This window comes from Centropristis striata, chromosome 23 (assembly GCF_030273125.1).
Source record: "Centropristis striata isolate RG_2023a ecotype Rhode Island chromosome 23, C.striata_1.0, whole genome shotgun sequence".
NCBI lineage: Eukaryota > Metazoa > Chordata > Actinopteri > Perciformes > Serranidae > Centropristis > Centropristis striata.
This window is the reverse complement of record NC_081539.1, coordinates 20,174,736-20,193,416: the sequence shown is the minus strand read 5'-3', so window position 1 is coordinate 20,193,416 and position 18,681 is coordinate 20,174,736. Positions and strand designations below refer to the sequence as shown.

The 18,681-nt window shown below is 40.5% G+C and overlaps 1 protein-coding gene across 2 annotated transcripts in view; it reads left to right on the top strand.

Annotated features, from left to right (window-relative positions):
- The window catches only part of cntnap2a (contactin associated protein 2a), a 350,626-nt gene that overhangs the window by 268,954 nt on the left and 62,991 nt on the right, over positions 1-18,681 (top strand). For both annotated transcript variants that reach the window (XM_059327332.1, XM_059327333.1), the window contains one exon: positions 17,457-17,613. In XM_059327332.1, the coding sequence (XP_059183315.1) occupies positions 17,457-17,613 (157 nt within the window). The remainder of the gene's footprint in view (positions 1-17,456; positions 17,614-18,681) is intronic.

The following is an 18,681-nucleotide window of genomic DNA, read 5'->3' as shown; positions in this document are numbered from 1 at the left end:
ACATATATGTAGCTTTTGCCAATAATTCTGTGTTCAACATGTCATTTATGTAAATATAACCCATAACGAAGTGACACGTACGCCTGCTCTGTCAGTCATAACAACATTTGACTGACAGCTGTTTATGGAGTCGTGACTCTCCTCCGTGGAGTTGATATGTGTGACCCCAGGTAGAAACAATCCCCCCTCCAGGTGTGAACTCAACACACAGAAATAGATGATGCCTTTAAACACTTTCTGAACTATGAGTCTGAACTAAAATTTTCTGTGAGGTGTGGGTAAGTGATTCACCTGTCCTTTAATCCACCCCTACTTAAAGAGACAATTTAGTGCAGGATAATGGGGGAGAAGGTTGGAAGGATCATAGGATAATTATTATGTTGTGGAATAATCATTTTCACCACGTTGTTATCCTAGTGTTTACATTAATCCGCCTATTTTTATGGTCATGATACATTTGATGTATGTGTAAGTGGGGTTACATGTAAGTATGTATGTATTTATGTATGTATAAGTGCGAGTTTGCATGTGTGTGAATGGTGTCCCCTCGGGGAAGGTCAGGGACATTAGTAAGATCAGTAAAGCGGTCTTGTTCATTTTATTAACTGTCTTCCTGATTACATCTTGCCCTGGGGTATGCTGCCTCCATTAGCCAGGTCAAAGCATGATTACACCAGAATAGATTAGCGTTCTATTTCCCTCACTTAGAAACCGCTACGGAGGCGTTAGACCTTGGATGTATAGACTCTAAGGTGAATGCACATACTGGAGAGTAACTTCACTGTGGATTTTGGAAAAGAAAACACACAGAAGGATCAAAGAATTAGTCCTGGACCTAGTCGCTTATTTATTTATTTTTTTTAATAAAACTCAATCTGTGTCTGTGAAATTGGCGGCCTTGTCCTGCGGCAAAGAGTATAAAGGTTGTTCGGCTGGTGATTTAAAGGTTAAAGCATCTGTTTTTGTTTTCAAAAATAGCTATGAAAGAATAATTGCAGGGTGTAAAACATAGTGCAGCAGTTTTAAATAAAACAAATGGGAGCATCTCTGGGTAATTTCAGCCACCTGTCTGCTCATTTTAAGGCAGTTATACAGTAAGTTAGGACAGAAAAGCAAGAATGATTCAAAGAATGATATATTAGTAAAGTACTGAGAACTGCCCGTGGCGTATTCTCATACTAACGCTGCCCAACATGGCCCTTGTTAAAAATGAACAAATCCGCCACTGGCGATTGTCTCTATTGACTAAAATGTTGAAGTTTAGATTGATAGGTACTGTCAGGTCTCTACATGCTGTGTGCCATTGGGGATTTCCCAGCTTGAAATTTAGATGGACGGATACATGTGACATTTCTAAACTCAATTTTCAATTATGGACGAGGCCTCCTCTCCAGCTGCCTACAGTGAGCCCTGATAACTGTCTGACAGCTCCAACAAATGATGAAGGCCTGTCTTCAAATGATTGAAGTGTATTCATCATTTGCTCTCCTCTGCAGCGAGGAAGGACCTGCAAAATTCAACTCAATCACTCTGGCCCTCATTAACTGGCAACATACACACATACACACACACACACACACACACACACACACACACACACACACACACACACACCTTACACTCGAGGCACTTAATGCATTACATATCTGCTACAGTACTTTCCGACGATTTAAAAATGAATATAACCTTATAATAGGTACAGCCATGCTTTTATACTCTAATGGGATTGAAATGTACGGACAAATTTAGACACAATTTATACTTAGACTCCCCATTACCATGCATGACAGTAGATAATGAGCATTCTTGTCTTCCCTCAAATACAGAAATAACCATAATGGTTGATAAATGTCAGAACAACCCAAACTTTATACAGCAGTGTGTATCTTCATTGCAAATAAAGTCTAAAATGCAGACAGTCTGGGGATCTAATTAATAAGCTGTTTTATTTATAGTACACATATTTATGGTCAATAAAAAAATAAATACAAAGAAACAATAAACCTGGAACGGGTCCCTGAATAAATGAATGCTTCTGGCACTCGTTGGCTCACATAGAGCAAACATAAAGAGGGCCTGCAATGGTGTCCATAGTCCTTTAAACTCAAATGTAGATTGATTCTGCACAAACTACAGAAAGCTTATCACCCTGCTCGAAAAAAGTTTCAAACCTTAATTAGAGGTCTGGATTTTGAAACACAAATTTCTGGCTCTCATTAGGAAGTGCATTCTAAACAGACCAACTTTGGCTGACACAGGCTTTCATATGGTATACTGTACAAACAAACACAGTTGCACATCCACAGTTACATCAGTTGGTCCCGGGCCAGTCAGCATAACAGAAAATATAAGAGAAATTATATCTCAGTAAAACAGGCGGATACACATGCTCGTTACATTCACACACAAAAAAGTTTCCAAACTTTCCCTCTCCCAGCCCCTAAGTCTTCCTCATATCCCATTATCATCCCGTATGTGTCCTCACGTAAACTCCTGCACAACCTTCCACCAGCACATCCAATGAGTGCTCCACAGATCTCTCAGACACTGTGTGCAGTCGAGCTGTCAAACCAAACCAAAGCACTTGTGCTGCCCCCAGCCAACACAGCAACCAAACAGGCAGATTGGACAGAGAGCTGAAAAGTTTCCTAATTATTGAACACAGCACATCATTAAGACTCTGTAATGAGCCTCCAGAAGCCAGGTGCAGCCTCACCTGTCAGCCACTTCCTCATTACTAATATGTTCATCATGTTCCCCGGGACATCATGGACAGGTTATTAGAGAATGATGGGCAGGTGAGCAACAGTTAGTATACCAGTATAGTGAAAACCTGCACTTCGGGAAAATAAATTGGCAATTTGTTGCAAAATGTTTCCGATTTTTATTTAAATTCAACATGACCTTATAAAAGCACAGCCGCACAAAGTAGATACAATGTCATATTCTTTGTACAATACATTTGATTTGTTAAACTGCCTGTTAAATGTTTTGTGTGATGAATTTGTTTATTTCATGGTAAGTGTGCCGGTTGATATCCATTTATTGTCAGACCAAAAATTCACCACACCTTGTGAATAAAATGAAAGTATAGCTCTCAAATCATTCCTTTAATGAGGTAAACAATATGGCTCTTAAGTGATGCTCCGTTTCTAGCTAAATGTGTGGTTAATTCTCTTTGTAACTGTAGAATTAGCGGTGATGACACCTGCTCATGTAAGCGATAACTGTAGCTTTACACAATCAACCTGGCAGCCTATGTTTTTAGCAGTTTGAATTCCAGTCAACGTTATCCCAATATAGTAGAATATAAAGAGTTGATAGTAGTAGTTTTCACCTCTTAAATGTGTGTAAGCGTTATATATAGCAAAAGAATATGACGTCACAGAACACCTTTAAAATAAAAGGCACTTTTGCTGCCTCATGTCCCGACCTAATCACCGTAATGTATAAAACATAATCATATTAACCTATTACTCATTCCAATCACTACGCCTATTAATGCTCTAATAAATATTTATGGGCAACTTACTTGTCTGAACGCATGGGTGGCATTATTATGAACTCTGTATCTTTGAGCATTTACTGTTACAGCAGTTTCAGCAGTATCACTTTTTTTCTCATTAATATACGGATTTATTTAGCAAGGTCTTCTAAAAATCTGTAGGGAGACCTCTGGTGCAAGCCTGTGAATACTTTCTGTGTTTATAAGAGTTCATGCTTCAGGCAGACATAAAATGTTAAAGGTAAACATATATGAAGCCACATGTCGCCCATGTGCATGAATATGACAAATAACTGTCATAATAAATCATGCTGAGTGCCTTCAAATGGGGAGTATATAAAATATGACTATAGCCTGGATAGAGTTCCACTTTAATAAGTTGTTTATATCAATTATCAAGATTCAGTCACATCTGTTTTCTTATACATTCATTATTTAGGAAAGAAATGGAGATGAATTGCTGACAGACTTTAGGAACGTCATAAATAACAAGAATAAGCACTATACCTCTCTATTTGTAAGAAATGAGCTGACTTATCCTCTGCCGTCTCTTTCCTTAATGCACTCAAGACACATTTCTATATTTCTTCTTAAAACCTGCCTCAAGGGACTGAACTTTTTTACAGAAGTTGCAGCTAATTTAGCAGATGCTTGCATGCTATACTTGTTTTGTTTGTTTTGAACATTACTTTTGTTTCATTTTATATGTTAAAATTGTTTTCTGCTCCAGCTTACACTCGAGAAAGGATTTTAAATTATGTTTGAAGATCAATCTATGAAAAAAACCCAATGCTTTGTTCTGGGTTTGTTTTGGACACATTCCTCGATTGTGAAAGACATTTCTGAGCATATTTGGATTAACGTGCCAATGGGTATTTCAGAGAATAAAGCATATATTTTGTTCTGTGTTGCAAACTAACATGAGTACACTCTGTCCAGGTCAGGTCAAGAGAGAGTAGGAGTGGGAGGACTAAAGACTGTGTATGGATTCTAAAAGTTTTAGACTCAAGTTAAGGCTTCCAAAGAGAGATGGATGGATGGATGGATGGATGGATGGATGGATGGATGGATGGATGGATGGATGGATGGATGGATGGATGGATGGATGGATGGATGGATGGATGGATGGATGGATGGATGGATGGATGGATGGATGGATGGATGGATGGATGGATGGATGGATGGATGGATGGAACAGCGAGAGAAATAGAGCGACTGAAAGAAACCGAATGTGAAGTTTAATAAAAAACAAGTGGTAGATTCAGTAAAGGAGATGAGAGTGAAAGATACAAAAAGCCAGGAGAGGAAAGAGGAGGGAGTGAGAGAAAAGAGAAAGGAAGGCAGCAGCCGCAGTCAACCTTTACAAAAATCGATAACTCAAGCTAAGATGGAGACAGCGGGGCAGTGAGGGAAAGAAGGGTAGAGGGAACGGAGAGACGGAGTGTTGGGGAGATGGGAAATACCAAAGGGGGGAAAGAGAAAGCAGCTGAGAGAACAGACAAAGCATGCAACCAGAGTCAGAGAGTGTGTAAGAGAGGGAGAATAAGATAGAGAAGGTTGCCAGTCTTTGTGTGCTCAGGGAGAAGCCCGGAAGGTTAGTGTCTGGTCTGGTAAGGTCAACGTCTTCACCTGCAGATCGACTGCAAACAAAGAGCAGGGCAGGAATGAAGCGGAGGAAAAGCAATGTAGTGGGTTGGATGAGAGAAGAGTGTCAAAGGTTACTCTTTGTTCTCCTTTGAAACATGTCGTGTATACCTTCACAGTGTCTTCTTTTTTCCCATAAAGCTGTGGCTCTCAGTATCACACGCTGTAATAAATTCTTCAAGTAATTCACAAAGCTGGTGTAATGATGAAATCCTCCAAACATGATGCGCTTTGCAGTCAGCCAGGAAGCCTGCATTGTATACTCGAGATTTTCAAGGCCAGAGCATTTTAAAAGTAAATGATTTCTAAGTCAGACGTACAGAAACATATCACCAAGGTTAAACCACAAGCAACTGCCAAGTATTTAAATCATTATTGGCAGGAATAAAGCAAAACAGCTAGTGACACCAGCACAGCCCTCCTTAATGATTCTTGACATGTCTTTCTCTATCTTTCTTTCCCAGTCTCCTTTCTTCACTTAAATATGTTTTGCCGATGATCCGACTCAATACGTGTGTTGTTTGATCATGCCATGTGAGAGTAAGACAAAGAAGTAAATGGAAAGGGAGTAGCAGTTGTTTGGGTAGCAGCACAGCTGGACCATAAAAGGCAAAAAAAAGAAGAAGTCAGAATTTAAGAAAAAAAATGTCTTTAAGGATAAAAGCCTGAAATCCATCAAGCCTCTGACAACAAAGTCCTGCAATGACGAACATCGCACATAGTTGTCAGCAGAATGCACATCCCTTTTATGAGTAACACAAAGCCAAAATGCAGCAAGAGCTTCTTTGATAATTGATAGACACTAGAGAGACTTGTTTCTGTTGTTACGTGTCACAGCAACATGAAAGAAATTTAGACGTGTGTTGTGGGCGTGTGTTCTTGCCTGTATGTTTGGGTGTGTGGGCGTACGCACACAGGTGCAGTCACTTTGTAGCTTCCACGAACCTCAGCACTGAACTGTGAAACTGTGAAATATGTGAGGTGTTTGCAATTAAGAGAGAAAGAATGCCGTACCTTTATTAATCCCTCAAGGGGGAATAACACTTTTACTTTGTTGTTATTTTTACACATTACACATACATTCGAAATACTCAAAAATGCACAAACAAACCTATACACATACATTAATGGAGAGATGTCAGAGAGAGTGACAGGCACCTGAAGCAGCTGGGGGTTCGATGCTTTGTATTGCTCAGCAGGCGAACTGACACCTCTTCAGCTAGTCTACACTCTGTACATGGTCTTGGAGACTTGAACCTGCAACCCGGACTGGGCTACTGGTGCACAAGGTTAAGGTTAGGGCTATAGCGTAATTTATAACTTAATTTAAAAATTTTTTAAACTGACAGACTGTGGCCAAAAAAGTAAACTGAAAATGTGTGGACTGGAACAGCAAGCAGACATAGCCACGTCTCCATTAAAGTTGAAACGAATTTTGAAGCAAAATTTTGAAATGTCAGATTAAGTAAAAATGCGAATTAGGGATTACCATCAACTGGTTAAGAGCGAATAAACAAAGCTGCATAAACGTAATGTATTTATTTGCAACATTAACCATGTATTTATTATGCATAAGTGATGCAAAGGGGTCTTAAAGTGTCGGATAGGGAATGAGAGCAGGTGGAGCGGTTCAGAAACATGGAGATTCAGCGTGTCAACATATTATTCTGGCCACTGTATTGTCATACAGTATCAGGTTTTTGTGACACTTACAGTGTAAGAAAACACTATTTCATCGTTGTGCTTTACATAATCCTAATCCTCTTGAGTTTGTATTTACCAAACAGCAAGCACCACAGCTGAATGTTGAACATCTTGTTGTGTCCTTGATGAATATTTTCAAAAAGTATTATTCCTCTAGGAAAATATTAACACTCGAAGAGGGGTTGTTTATGGCTGTGTCAGCTTGATATAATGTTAGCTTTGGCAGCCCATGATTAAGCAAAATCTGAGCTCAAGCCTTTTTTTATTTCACAGATTATGTGTCCATGTTTCGCTATGGTCTATATGATCCATACATACAAGCTAATAAAAAAAGAGTATCTATGCTTAAAGGAGAAAATGAGAAAGTTCATCCTGACGTCCTTGAATCGCACTTGGGATTTTTTTAACAGTCTTGACATGTTGCTCAAGTTACATGACAGGATGCACTTTACTTCCAACTGGAGTATGATTCTTAACACCTTAACTGTGAATTGTCTCAAGACTCCCACACTTCTCATGTCACTGAGGTATTGTACTGTAAAGAAGCAGCGCTTGTTTTCCTTCTCTCACCTATATAATCCCTCAAAACATCTCTGTCACGTCTGATCCTTCACCTCAGTCTTCTTGCTTGTCATTTCCATATCTTGTGAGTCCTTCCTTTCAATTTTGTCTTCTCTGTTTCTGACTTGTCTGTCTGTTTTTTCAGTTTTTTTCACTCTTCCAATTGCCTGTTTTATGAACTCTCTTTTCTCTCCACTAGCCTCTCTCTCTCTCTCTCTCTCTCTCTGTCTCTCTCTCTGTCTCTCCCTCTCTCTCTCTCTCTCTCTCTCTCTCTCTGATTTACCTTTTCTCCTCCCCTCCCTCTCTTCCTCTTTGCCCTCGCCTCTGTGGAGTTGTTCATGCCCTGTTCATCCTCCTCTGTAATTATGAGTGTTGTTCACTGTATCCCCATCCATATGACGAGCCTGACGGATATGCAGGGAGATGGATGGTGTGAGTAAAAAAGCAGAGTGAAAAACGAGTGTGTCTTGGCAGAAGCCATTTTCCTCGTGACACATCTGTCCATCGGCCTTGACCTGAGGGGACACGGCACTAAATCTGACTTATAGTCATAAACACACAGACACACACACACTGATCGAGATTACCCTGCGGTAATGATGATTATGGTTGTTTATGGTCTTCTGCCTACACTTCTGTCAGTTACAACGGCTGCCGGAGGTGTCTGTTTATGTGTGTGCACCTTTTCTGTTCAGTTTGCGCTTGTGTTTGTGTGTAAATGCCAGTTCTAGTGGATACTTTAGTGTCAGGGAAGGAGGGTGATTGCAGTAGAGTTGGGTTATTGTGTCCTTTATCAAGCAGACAAGCCAATTAGGGGCACAACCATTGATATTAATTTTCCTTCCCACCCCCTCTCTCCCCTTTCCGAGGTGTTTTTCATTTAATAGCCGAATACACTTTGTGATGACCCGTGAAGAGTTGTAGATGGCTGTGGAGGTATGCAGAGTGAATTTACTAGAGCATAACATTAGTGAACAGCGGGTGGGGGAAGGAGGCTTGGCCTCAGAACTGTGAGGGAGGTGGATCGTGTTATGGGCGCTCTCAGGTAGAAACTGTTGAAATAACTCATTATCCTTCCCGGCCTGTCTGCTGTGTGTTCTGATGTAGACAACAGAGGTGTCTCGCTTGACATCGTATGCACTGCAGGCAGCAGTGCATACAAGTGAACTCATTTCTACACCATTCCTCTTTAACCTCCCATCTAATCCACCAAAAAAGAAGGATTTTGTAACATTTAGAGAGAATTAGTCAAAGCTAACAAAAAACAAAAGGTGTTTTGAGAAATCCATGTTTCAGCATTCATTTCCAGCATTTTTAGGGTAATGGCAGGAACAAACATTAATATTGCCAGAAAAGTAACAAATATGTTTGCCAGTGCATTAAAGCATGGTGGAATTAGCTAACCTGCTCACAAGCCAGCCATTAGACTCCTAATGCCACCATGCTTGAATGCTACAGTGCTTCAGAAAAGTAGTCCAACAGCGGGCTGTGGACAGCAGCAAAGCTGGGTCTGATGCTGCATTTACATGGAAACAGGCAGACGATGGAAGTTTTAGTGGATGAAAGCAGGATGGTGAAATTAGTTGAGGCCAACAGAGAATACCAGGTAAGATGGTAAAATGGTAGCAGTCCAAAGTCAAAATATTTTAACTTTTTGCTGTTCTCCACAAGAACAGCAAACTGACTCCACATTACTATGTAGCTCCACACAAGGAGAATACATGGGTGATCTGGATTAATATTTGACCATTTACTAATTATGAATGATTACATAAAATAATATACATAAAAATGTATATATCTTATTCCATTCTTTTTAAAAATAAAAATAAAATGTCCATTGTCACCAAAGCAACATATCGTCATGCTTGTCTTGTTTTAGGCCACGCTGCCGTTCTTTCAGACTGTGCGCTAGCTCGCTTTGGTCTGCTAAACAGTAAATTGATGCTGCATCATGGCTGTTGACAATAGGTAGCTTTCTAGTTTAAAAATGTGCCTGGAGACATTTGGCAGGATCATCAAACCAATTTCAGCAACTAGAGTATCTGGATAGAATCTCGTTTCAAACCACCTCAAAATGTGGTTTGGACACAATATAAAAAATCACATTTCTCATGTTTTTGTTTTGCTGTCCAGACCTTCTGAAACCTGAATACAATCTAGATAGGCCAAAAAAGTAATTTGGACTGGCAGTCTCTACAAGGAGAGACAATACAGGGGCCTGCTCTTTAATTATTGCACCACATCGCTCAAAAACTCCAATGGGGACATTTAAGTTACCTTACAACATTCAGACTAAGACTTCACCCAGTTTTACCCAACTAAGGGTAAAGAATTACAAGGATTTACAGATCACAGGCGTTTGATATTTTGGTATGCATTGTAGCCCTGTGCAGATCAAAACCAAAAGGGATAGACAGGGAGGACAGAATGTGTTTCAAATACAACTTCAGATCAGGAACAGGGCAAGGGGAGTTAGCAATTAGCATGAATTAAAGGGCAGATTATAGCAGGACTAATAAGAACATGAAGAGATTACATGCCAGGAAAGAGTCATAGAGATATCAGATAGATAGACAGATATGAAGCAAGGAGATGGAGGGAGGGAGAGAGGCCACTGAGACCAACTGATATGAGAATGCAGGGAAAGGTGTGCAAGGCAGATACGAGAGAGGGAGGGGGAAAGTAGCCTGGTAAAGGAAAAGATCCAGGAGTGCAAAGGAAAGTTAGAAAGGCATAATAGGTAGAGAGATAAAAAAGAAAGAGGCCTCTGAGACTAAGAGATAGAAAAGAGCAAGGAAAAGGTGGAGAGCTTGGAGAGGCCTAAATATGTGGGAGCCACAGAGATGGAGAAAATGGTGGTAGCGCCGGGAGGTAGGAGGGGTTCTCGAAGTAAATTGATGGATAGGTGGTCCGGGAGAGGAGAAAGATTGAGACAATAGGGAGAGACAGGGGAGCTCGGCAAAGACTCCAAGACAGATTAAAAGAAGCAGGGAGGAGAATACACAGACTCACATGCACCCGTAAAGATAAACAAAAGGACAGAGACAAAGACAGAGGCATACAACTTCTCTCTCTTTCTCTTTTTCTCATATATACACACACAGAAACACACACTGCATTATCTGTAGCTCTCGGGAGAGATCCCAGGGCATGGCTAATATGCCTCCCCACAGTCTGCCTCCAAAAACAGAGATGTTGAGAGGATAGGAGGCTAACAAAGACCAGTGGGTGCAGAGCGGACACCAGGCTCTCTGCACAACAAACAGAAATGCAAACAATGATGACAACAAAGAACAGAAATCAACAGTGCCCTTACAAAGACAAATTGATCCATGACTCTGTGCAAAAACTCTCCAAGATGAGGAGCAAGGGGGGGGGTCTTTGTCCAGAGCCTTTCAGTGTGAATGGGCGTGCACGTTTTTGTGTCTCCTGGTGGTGTTTTTCAGCAAAAACAAGAGGTTGGCAGTGTGCATAAGTCTTATTCTTCCCCTTCCTTTTTTTCTAAATTATACAGTAGCTGCTCTTGTTAGAGAAGAAGGAGAAGGAGTATTGATTCACTTTCACACTCCTTAGAGATCAGTGCAGAGAGCAGATGAAGTCTTTATATTCTCTTCAGCACAAGTGGGTTTATGCTTACTGTACAGACACCTGTCACTCAGAGGGGTCAGGGAGGGAATTCAGGGTAAATGGAAGGCAATAATAATCACTTGGTGAGGTGTAATGACTCTTGTAAAGGTGCAAGCTGAAGGTGATGTCTGAGACAGGTTTATAAGAAGGCAAGTCTAAGGGTTATGAATGCCGTTCCGGCATTTCAGCTCCAACTGAATGCTTTTCTTAAAAGCCATCATTTCCCAGACAGGGGATATGAGCGACTGAGCATGTCGACTGCCATTTGGACCCACTGACCTTTCAGTTCATGGTCTGACTGGCAGGGGTGTGATCCCTTGATATGAGCTGTGTCACCCAAGCGCTTTTGTTGTGTTGAGTTGAGTGCGATTACTTGTTAAGGATAATATCAGTTTTATGGACTCCTGTCTGCTGCGGACCATCTGTGATAAACGTCAACAACACGACCACAAGGTACTGAAATATCAGCCGCAGGAGGCAACCTCAACCTCAAACACTTTCCAAAATCTGCAGTTCCTCAAATGGCCACTTGAGGCTGGCTGCAAAAGCTAGTGACTCCCCAATGACCTGCATGTAGAAAGGCCCATTTACTGCAGAAAGGAACCTGTTAACAGCCTGGTAAAAAAAAAAAAAAAACAGTTTTGGTCTCTGGAACTAATTTCCCTGTCCATGACAACTGCATGGAGGTCATTATATGAAGGTTATGCATAATTTAGGGCGGGGCTGCTTTAAGCGAGGTTGGTGCTGTCACAGGTGGCATGTTTCAGCAACCAGGCAACTACTGCTCACCTCATCTTCACCCACGCTCTACCTTTTTGCCCATTTTTTGATAGGATGAGATGTGAAATTAGGTGTCAGGCACTGCCAAGATGATGACGGGCAGAGCCCACGCAGTGAACTTTGCAATGGCTCTTCAGAAAACTATGGGTAATGTCTATGTGTGTTAATATTTAAAAAAACAGCAGTAAAGATTTGGTCAAATCTACCAATTGTAACCAGCAAATAATTGCTTAATAATTCAAAATGTACTCATCACTTTGCTTTGATATAAAAAGCTTATTCATAGGTTTACAAAACCTTCAAAAACTGTCTTGTAAAAGGACAGAATATTTTTTCTTAATTTTCCATCAACCATCTTTCTATCATCAGGTCAATTATACAGATTTGAATGAATGCATGATTTATGCATTGTACATGGTCATAGTTTGGTATTTTGAGAGGCCTCAGAGTCATTCACTGCCAGCGTGACTTATGTTAGTAAGCTCTGGGTGTCTGAAGGTTGACATAAGATGAAGACCTTGTAGAAGTTCCTGAGTCTCATGATAAAGAGTCTGGACTAAGGGTTACACAATGTTGTTGTCCTCAAAGGTGGGTGTGATCAAACGTCATTCTGTATGACGTAGGTTACACTGTGTCTGTGCGTGCTGTACCAAGTGGAGACCTGAGGTACAAGTTTTCCACATTGCTGCTGCACATTCATGTTCTCTCACATTTATATGGGTATTCTGGGTGCCATTTTGGATCTAATTGCCTGGCTAAAGCATTGATGGTTATGAAAGAAGGAGAAATCTGTCAGGTCTCTTATCGCAATGAAGACAGCGATCAGGCTCTGTCTCTCATTCTATCTTTTTTCATTGCAGTCTTTCATTTTCCCTGTCATCTTTCTTATCTCACAGCCTCCCAATCTCTCTCCTGCTCTCTGTCTCTTGTCTTTCCCTCTATGGCTCTATCTGTCTTTGCTTGGGGAGCATGAGTCTCTGTACAAAATACAGCGGACATGATGGAGATGTAGACATTAACCTCTCTGGATAAGGAGAGAGATAAATAGGTGAGTGTGTCTGTAGATGTGATGCTGAAATAACAGATAGATAGAGCCATCACAATAAGGAGTGTTGTGTGGTTGTCCCTGAAGACAGAAGAGGAACACAAACCCAGGCCTTATCAATCTGTCATGTCTGTTTTCTCCTCTCTTGTGAACATTTAACATGTTTGTTGTGGGATTTGGCTGTGAGAGAACAAGGAGGGGATGTTAAGAGTAAGATTATAAAGATGATACAGGAAGGAAATTTGAGCGTGGAGTGTTTTATTTATTCATGTGAGGTTAATAGATTTCACTGTTGTTTTAATCAGTGATTGTAGCAATTTACTTACTTACTCAAAGAAATTACTGAGACCTTAGAACTGGAATCACAGATAAAATAAAAAAATAGACACATTTCCCCTGCCAAAGTGTCCAGATGGGTAGCCCATTTTCTTTCTAGGTTGGTAAAGTCGTGAACCGCCCTACACTACTACTCAATTTGGCAAGGGAGGATCATGCCCTCGACCTCCTATGAAATAAATATTGCATACAAGTGCTGCCAGTTTGTGCTGGTGACGTCATTTTAAGTGTGCACAGTGGTGGTCAGGTGGTGGAGCTACAGCATCAAAGTGCTGCCAATACACCCCCCTGACCAATCACGAGTCAATCCCAGCTGTCAATGATATGTACACCACTTCATTTAGAGGTAAATCCAAAAAGCTGATAATATCTCAAGATGGAGGTTATCTGTTTGTGCACTCAACTACAGCAAGTATAGGTCAAATTATGAAGTTGGTCTGGAACTATGAAGGATGTTTAAATCAGAAATTTTACCATTCGTCTTTGTTTACTTTCCCAAATAATATTGGCTTTCGCCTCATTAAAATCTGTATGATTATATGAATGATTGTGTTTCTTGCCCAATCGCACTTGTTTTCAACAATGTTGCTCTGTTCCCAGATTGCAGCAATTAACTTCATGAGTGCAGTGTTATTATTACTGATAGCGATGATGGTCAAAGTATGTAAATCGGACTAAAGCTGTAATAAACCAGAATTATCATTTATGGTGATAAATGGTGCAACAGAGCAGTAGTACAGTCCCCAAGACAAGGCAAGCATCTGTGTCTTAAACTACTCTCATTTTACAAAAATATGTCTGTTTTTACCAGTTAATCCCTTGCCCTTCAACATTTAAAAAAATATATTTTTCCTCAACATGACTCCTCCAGTATTTTATCAAATTCAAACCAGAAATGCTTCTTCTGTCTTTTTCTCTGTCCGATGTAATGTTGCAACCACCCTTAAGACTAATCTTACTCTAGTGGGACTTCTGATAATTACCCCGGACTTAAGTACAAAACACACACACACACACACACACACACACACACTGTCCTTCTTAAACACGCGCTCACACACACATAAACACGCTGCTGAGCCTCATCTTGGCAGTGCCCTCTCTCTGCGGCTCTCCATATGAACTCTCTGCCAGTATGATTCCATCTCTCCTCCCTCATATCTCCATCCATCCATGCTGTCGTTCTCTCATCTCCCCCTCCACCCTCTTCCTCACTCTCCACTCCTCAGTTGTTTGTTTTGGCAGAGCTTAAACTGAATCACACAGGAGACTTAAACTGGCACAATACATAGCTCCCATTCCACCTGATGCCCTCCTACAACACTTCTCCTCTCCTCTCCTCTCCTCTCCTCTCCTCTCCTCTCCTCTCCTCTCCTCTCCTCTCCTCTCCTCTCCTCTCCTCTGTCCGCTTATATTACTCATCCTGAAAAATAGGTCATGAAAAGGATCAAGTCGGAATTTTTTTATGAAAACAATCTTATTCTAGTTTCTCACCACCTGTCTAAAAAGCTTAGAAGAGTGAAGAATCAAACGGGGCATGTTATGACATGGCAGGGTTAGTGAGAGGCCAGGCAGAAAGTGAGAGAATGAGACTTTAGGCTTCTGGAGCGTTCACTCACCATTGCACATTGCACACTTTGTTTTCTTTGGACCTTTGGCTCACTCACAAGACAGGGTGACTGGTGTCTTTTCTGATTCATGTTTGGATGCACCACATTACAAGTCTGACCAATCTGATGTACCTGCATTTAAAACTAGATTTCTAGTCATAGACTGTTTAAAACAAGTGCACATAGTCACTGTCACAACACCTATTGGTTTGTGGACTGCTGTTTTGAAGGGTCGTGTTGGTGACAATATTTCAACAATATTTCAGCAAGCATTGGTGCTAACTTGCTAGCTTGATTAGCAAGGTGCATCCATAATTGTCCAAATTAATAATTGACGCCTTTAAATCTAGAGTCGACCTGTCAATCTCAAGGAAGCCCCGCCCTAAAGCATAACCTTCTTTTTCATCTGTTTAACTCTAAATAGGACCTTCACTTACAAAATGAGCATCAGGCTCCATTGAAGAAGACTTCAACTAGCAATTGAGACCGTAAACTCATTCAGAAATATTTACTGAGGTAATAAATCCATTGAGAAGTAGGGTCAATTGGACTTCGTTTTGCAACCAGCTGAGTCACCCCTGCTGCCATTAGAAAGAATGCAGGTCATAGGCACATTGGCACATTGGCTTTTAAGACCTGGAGGTTGCTTCTTGTTCTTTGGTGCAAGACATTCAGTTATTCATCTATTTATATATTTATGCAATTTTGTATCCATAGAGTTTGTGCCAGGTGTCACACAGGGGAGCTCTAAGTGGCTTTCGTGATCCTTTTCACTGATTATGGGGTATTGCTTTGCTCGTGTAGCAATCACCTTGTCCTAATGATGCCACATTTCTGTCATAACATGCACTGGCTATTCACTTCAAAAAGAGCCGCAGATCACCTTGAAGGATGATGACACGACACTCACTAATTGGGTTGGTGGGCAAGACCCATGGCATTTCGGGTGGCTGAGGCTTAACTTAGTTGGCCGCGGTTGGGGACCTCACTGACCTATCTGTGAAGGTCTTAATTTCAAAACTTGGTTCTCATTTGTATTGAAGTGTAGCAACACAAATATACACTCACATATGTGTCCACACAAAGGGAGAGGATTGTGAAGTCTCTTGAGCAGGCACTGTTAATCCTATTGACAATGGCTTGTCTGAACAGTGGCCTGAAGAGAGATGAGGCTAATTCTCTTTATGAGGACAATAAACCCACAGGTCACTGAGGCCAAACACACACACACACACACACACACACACACACACACACACACACACACACACATCCATCCATACCTTCCTCCTGGAGTTTAGCCCGAGTTCAGAAAATGAAAAAGTGCCATAATACACTACAGTATATCATACCTCTCAATGCAATTGTGCTGCATCAAAAGTCAGCTTCAATCTCCTCCTGTAAAAAATGTGGCTCAGGAGATTTCATTGTCTCTGATGGAATTTAACAAAGCGATATTGACAATGCAGCTTATTTTCCTGGAATAAAGAGGGAAATATAATATTGTTTCATTTTCCCTTGCTGTTATTGTGATGTGTTTCCAGGCACCAAAATATTTACACCTATCTCTCTGCCTAGTTACTGTCTCATGCCAGAATACGTTATCCAAGGCAAATAAAAGAATATTACAGTTCTTATTGAAAAGCAGTGATCCTTCACCTTTTATCCACTCATTAAACCACACACACATCCTCATAGGCACACATGCACACAAAGAGGTGTCAACAGACATACTCAGGGGTACCTTGCTCACACACACACTTATATAAACTCAGATTCACACATTATAATGCAAAAGATAAATGTTAATGCAGCACTGAATCTGTGTTTTAGTAGATCTTTAAATTCCCAGGTGTGATCTATGACTAAGTGTGCCTGTCTGTCTCAAAGGCATTTACCATCCAGCTGTGTGAAACATGTTGAGCAAATGAATTACATTCACCATGCAGCTGCTTGCTGTCAGTATAAATCACATTAATGCGACAAAAGCCTCAAACAGTGAATATTTAACAATTAATCACCTGCAATGGGAAGGAGTTTGGACATTTTAGTAAAACAACTTAATTACCTTCACAAAAGTTTTGGTTATGGTCTTTTCTGTGAGTCAACATTGTGGTATCCAGATATGAAGCAGTTGGACAGCTTGTAATATTAAGTCACAATGACTTGGACCCGAGTAGAACTTGAGTCAGAAATGTCAGAAAAAAGACTTGCAAACTGATTTTAATAACCAATGACTTGAGCCTTTTGACTTAAAAATACCCTAATATCTTCCATTGAACCATGCTATATGCTTTAAAAGTGCACTTTCAGCACTACTTCTTTATAATATGGTTCAGTTGCAATTTTCAAAAACTTGTTTTCAAAAATTAAATACATATTTTAAAAGACAATCATGTTTTTTGTCAATTAAATATTATACATTATATATATTATTAGCATTACATTTTGGTGAAGAGTGCATTAAGACTGGTTTAGGTCTCAAAACTCAAAGTTTAAGACTTGACTCAGCACTTGAGTGCAAAAACTTGCAAAAACAATGACTTGGTCCCACCTCTGCCAACAGGGACATAACTGTTCTTTTTCTTGGAAGGAACTAACACATTGTTTTTTGTTTGTGTGTCTGTGTTTGCTCCCCCAGATGGGGCCCCCTACACATGGTGGGTGGGTCGGGGCAGTGATAAGCACTTGTACTGGGGGGGCTCAGGGCCCGGCATCCAGAAATGTGCCTGTGGCATCGACAGGAACTGCACTGACCCCAAGTATGATTGCAACTGTGATGCAGACCACAAACAATGGTAAGTCACACTGTCACGTAAAAGTTCAGCAGGAGCACAAACAATTTGTATTGTATTGATTAATCTCCCTACAGTTTCAGTTTTACTTTGACTTTTAATTAAAGTCTGCAGGAACAGCTGCCAGTGAAAAGTTTTCAGTCACACCCAGTCCACTGCAGTGGAGCATGGCGGGTCATACAGGGACATTCATACAGCTGAGTCAGCACATCTGTTATTTACATCATTCTGCTTAATGCTCCTTTGAGCACCCAGCTGTATCCATCCTACTTCAGTTGTACAGATTTGCCCCATCACTAATGCTACAGCACGTCTGGGTTATGAGAGGCACTTATGCTGTAATAGAGTTTCAGGTTTGTCAAACACATTGTCTTGGTCTTTATCCTCAAAGCTTTTTCTCTTGTGCAAGTGAAAAGTTAATAAGAGATAATTAAAAAGAGTTAATAAGAAAAAAACAGACATCTCAATTTTATATTTGGGGCGGTCGGTGCAGTTCAGATAATATCAATCAAACTGCTGTTGGGTTGTTTTGAAAAGATATCTCAAACTTTTTTCCTTTTCCTTAATGATAAAGTAATTTTATCTTTCAAATCAAACAAGATGGTGATGATTAATTAATTTCAAGAATGGCTTTTGTCTCTTTTTGCAAATAAAAAATGGTGGGAAAGCAGACTTTTCAACCAGAACGTGTAGCTTTAGCATGGGTCTTTTAGCTTAATGTCATAAAGTGCATGTTTAACATGTCAGCCCCAGACTGGGAGTTGAATACACCTGCTGAGGAAAATTGTAATCTACGGTCATCATCTAGAAATCAAAAGCTGCTTTTCCTTACTTTTGTCAAGGACCACTGAAGTACCAATCTGCCACTGTAATTGTAAACTGGACACATGCAGTGTTGGTATGGAAAGCTTGATAAGAAGACAACAGTGGGGAACTGGGCTTTTTGTATGGTTACTGTAATTATGACATATAAATTAAGACATCTTTGCTTTTTAACTACCTAGTTAAAATGTACGTAGCCACTACTGGGATCTTCCCAGTATTACCACTATAGTCTTGTGCTCTCAGCCA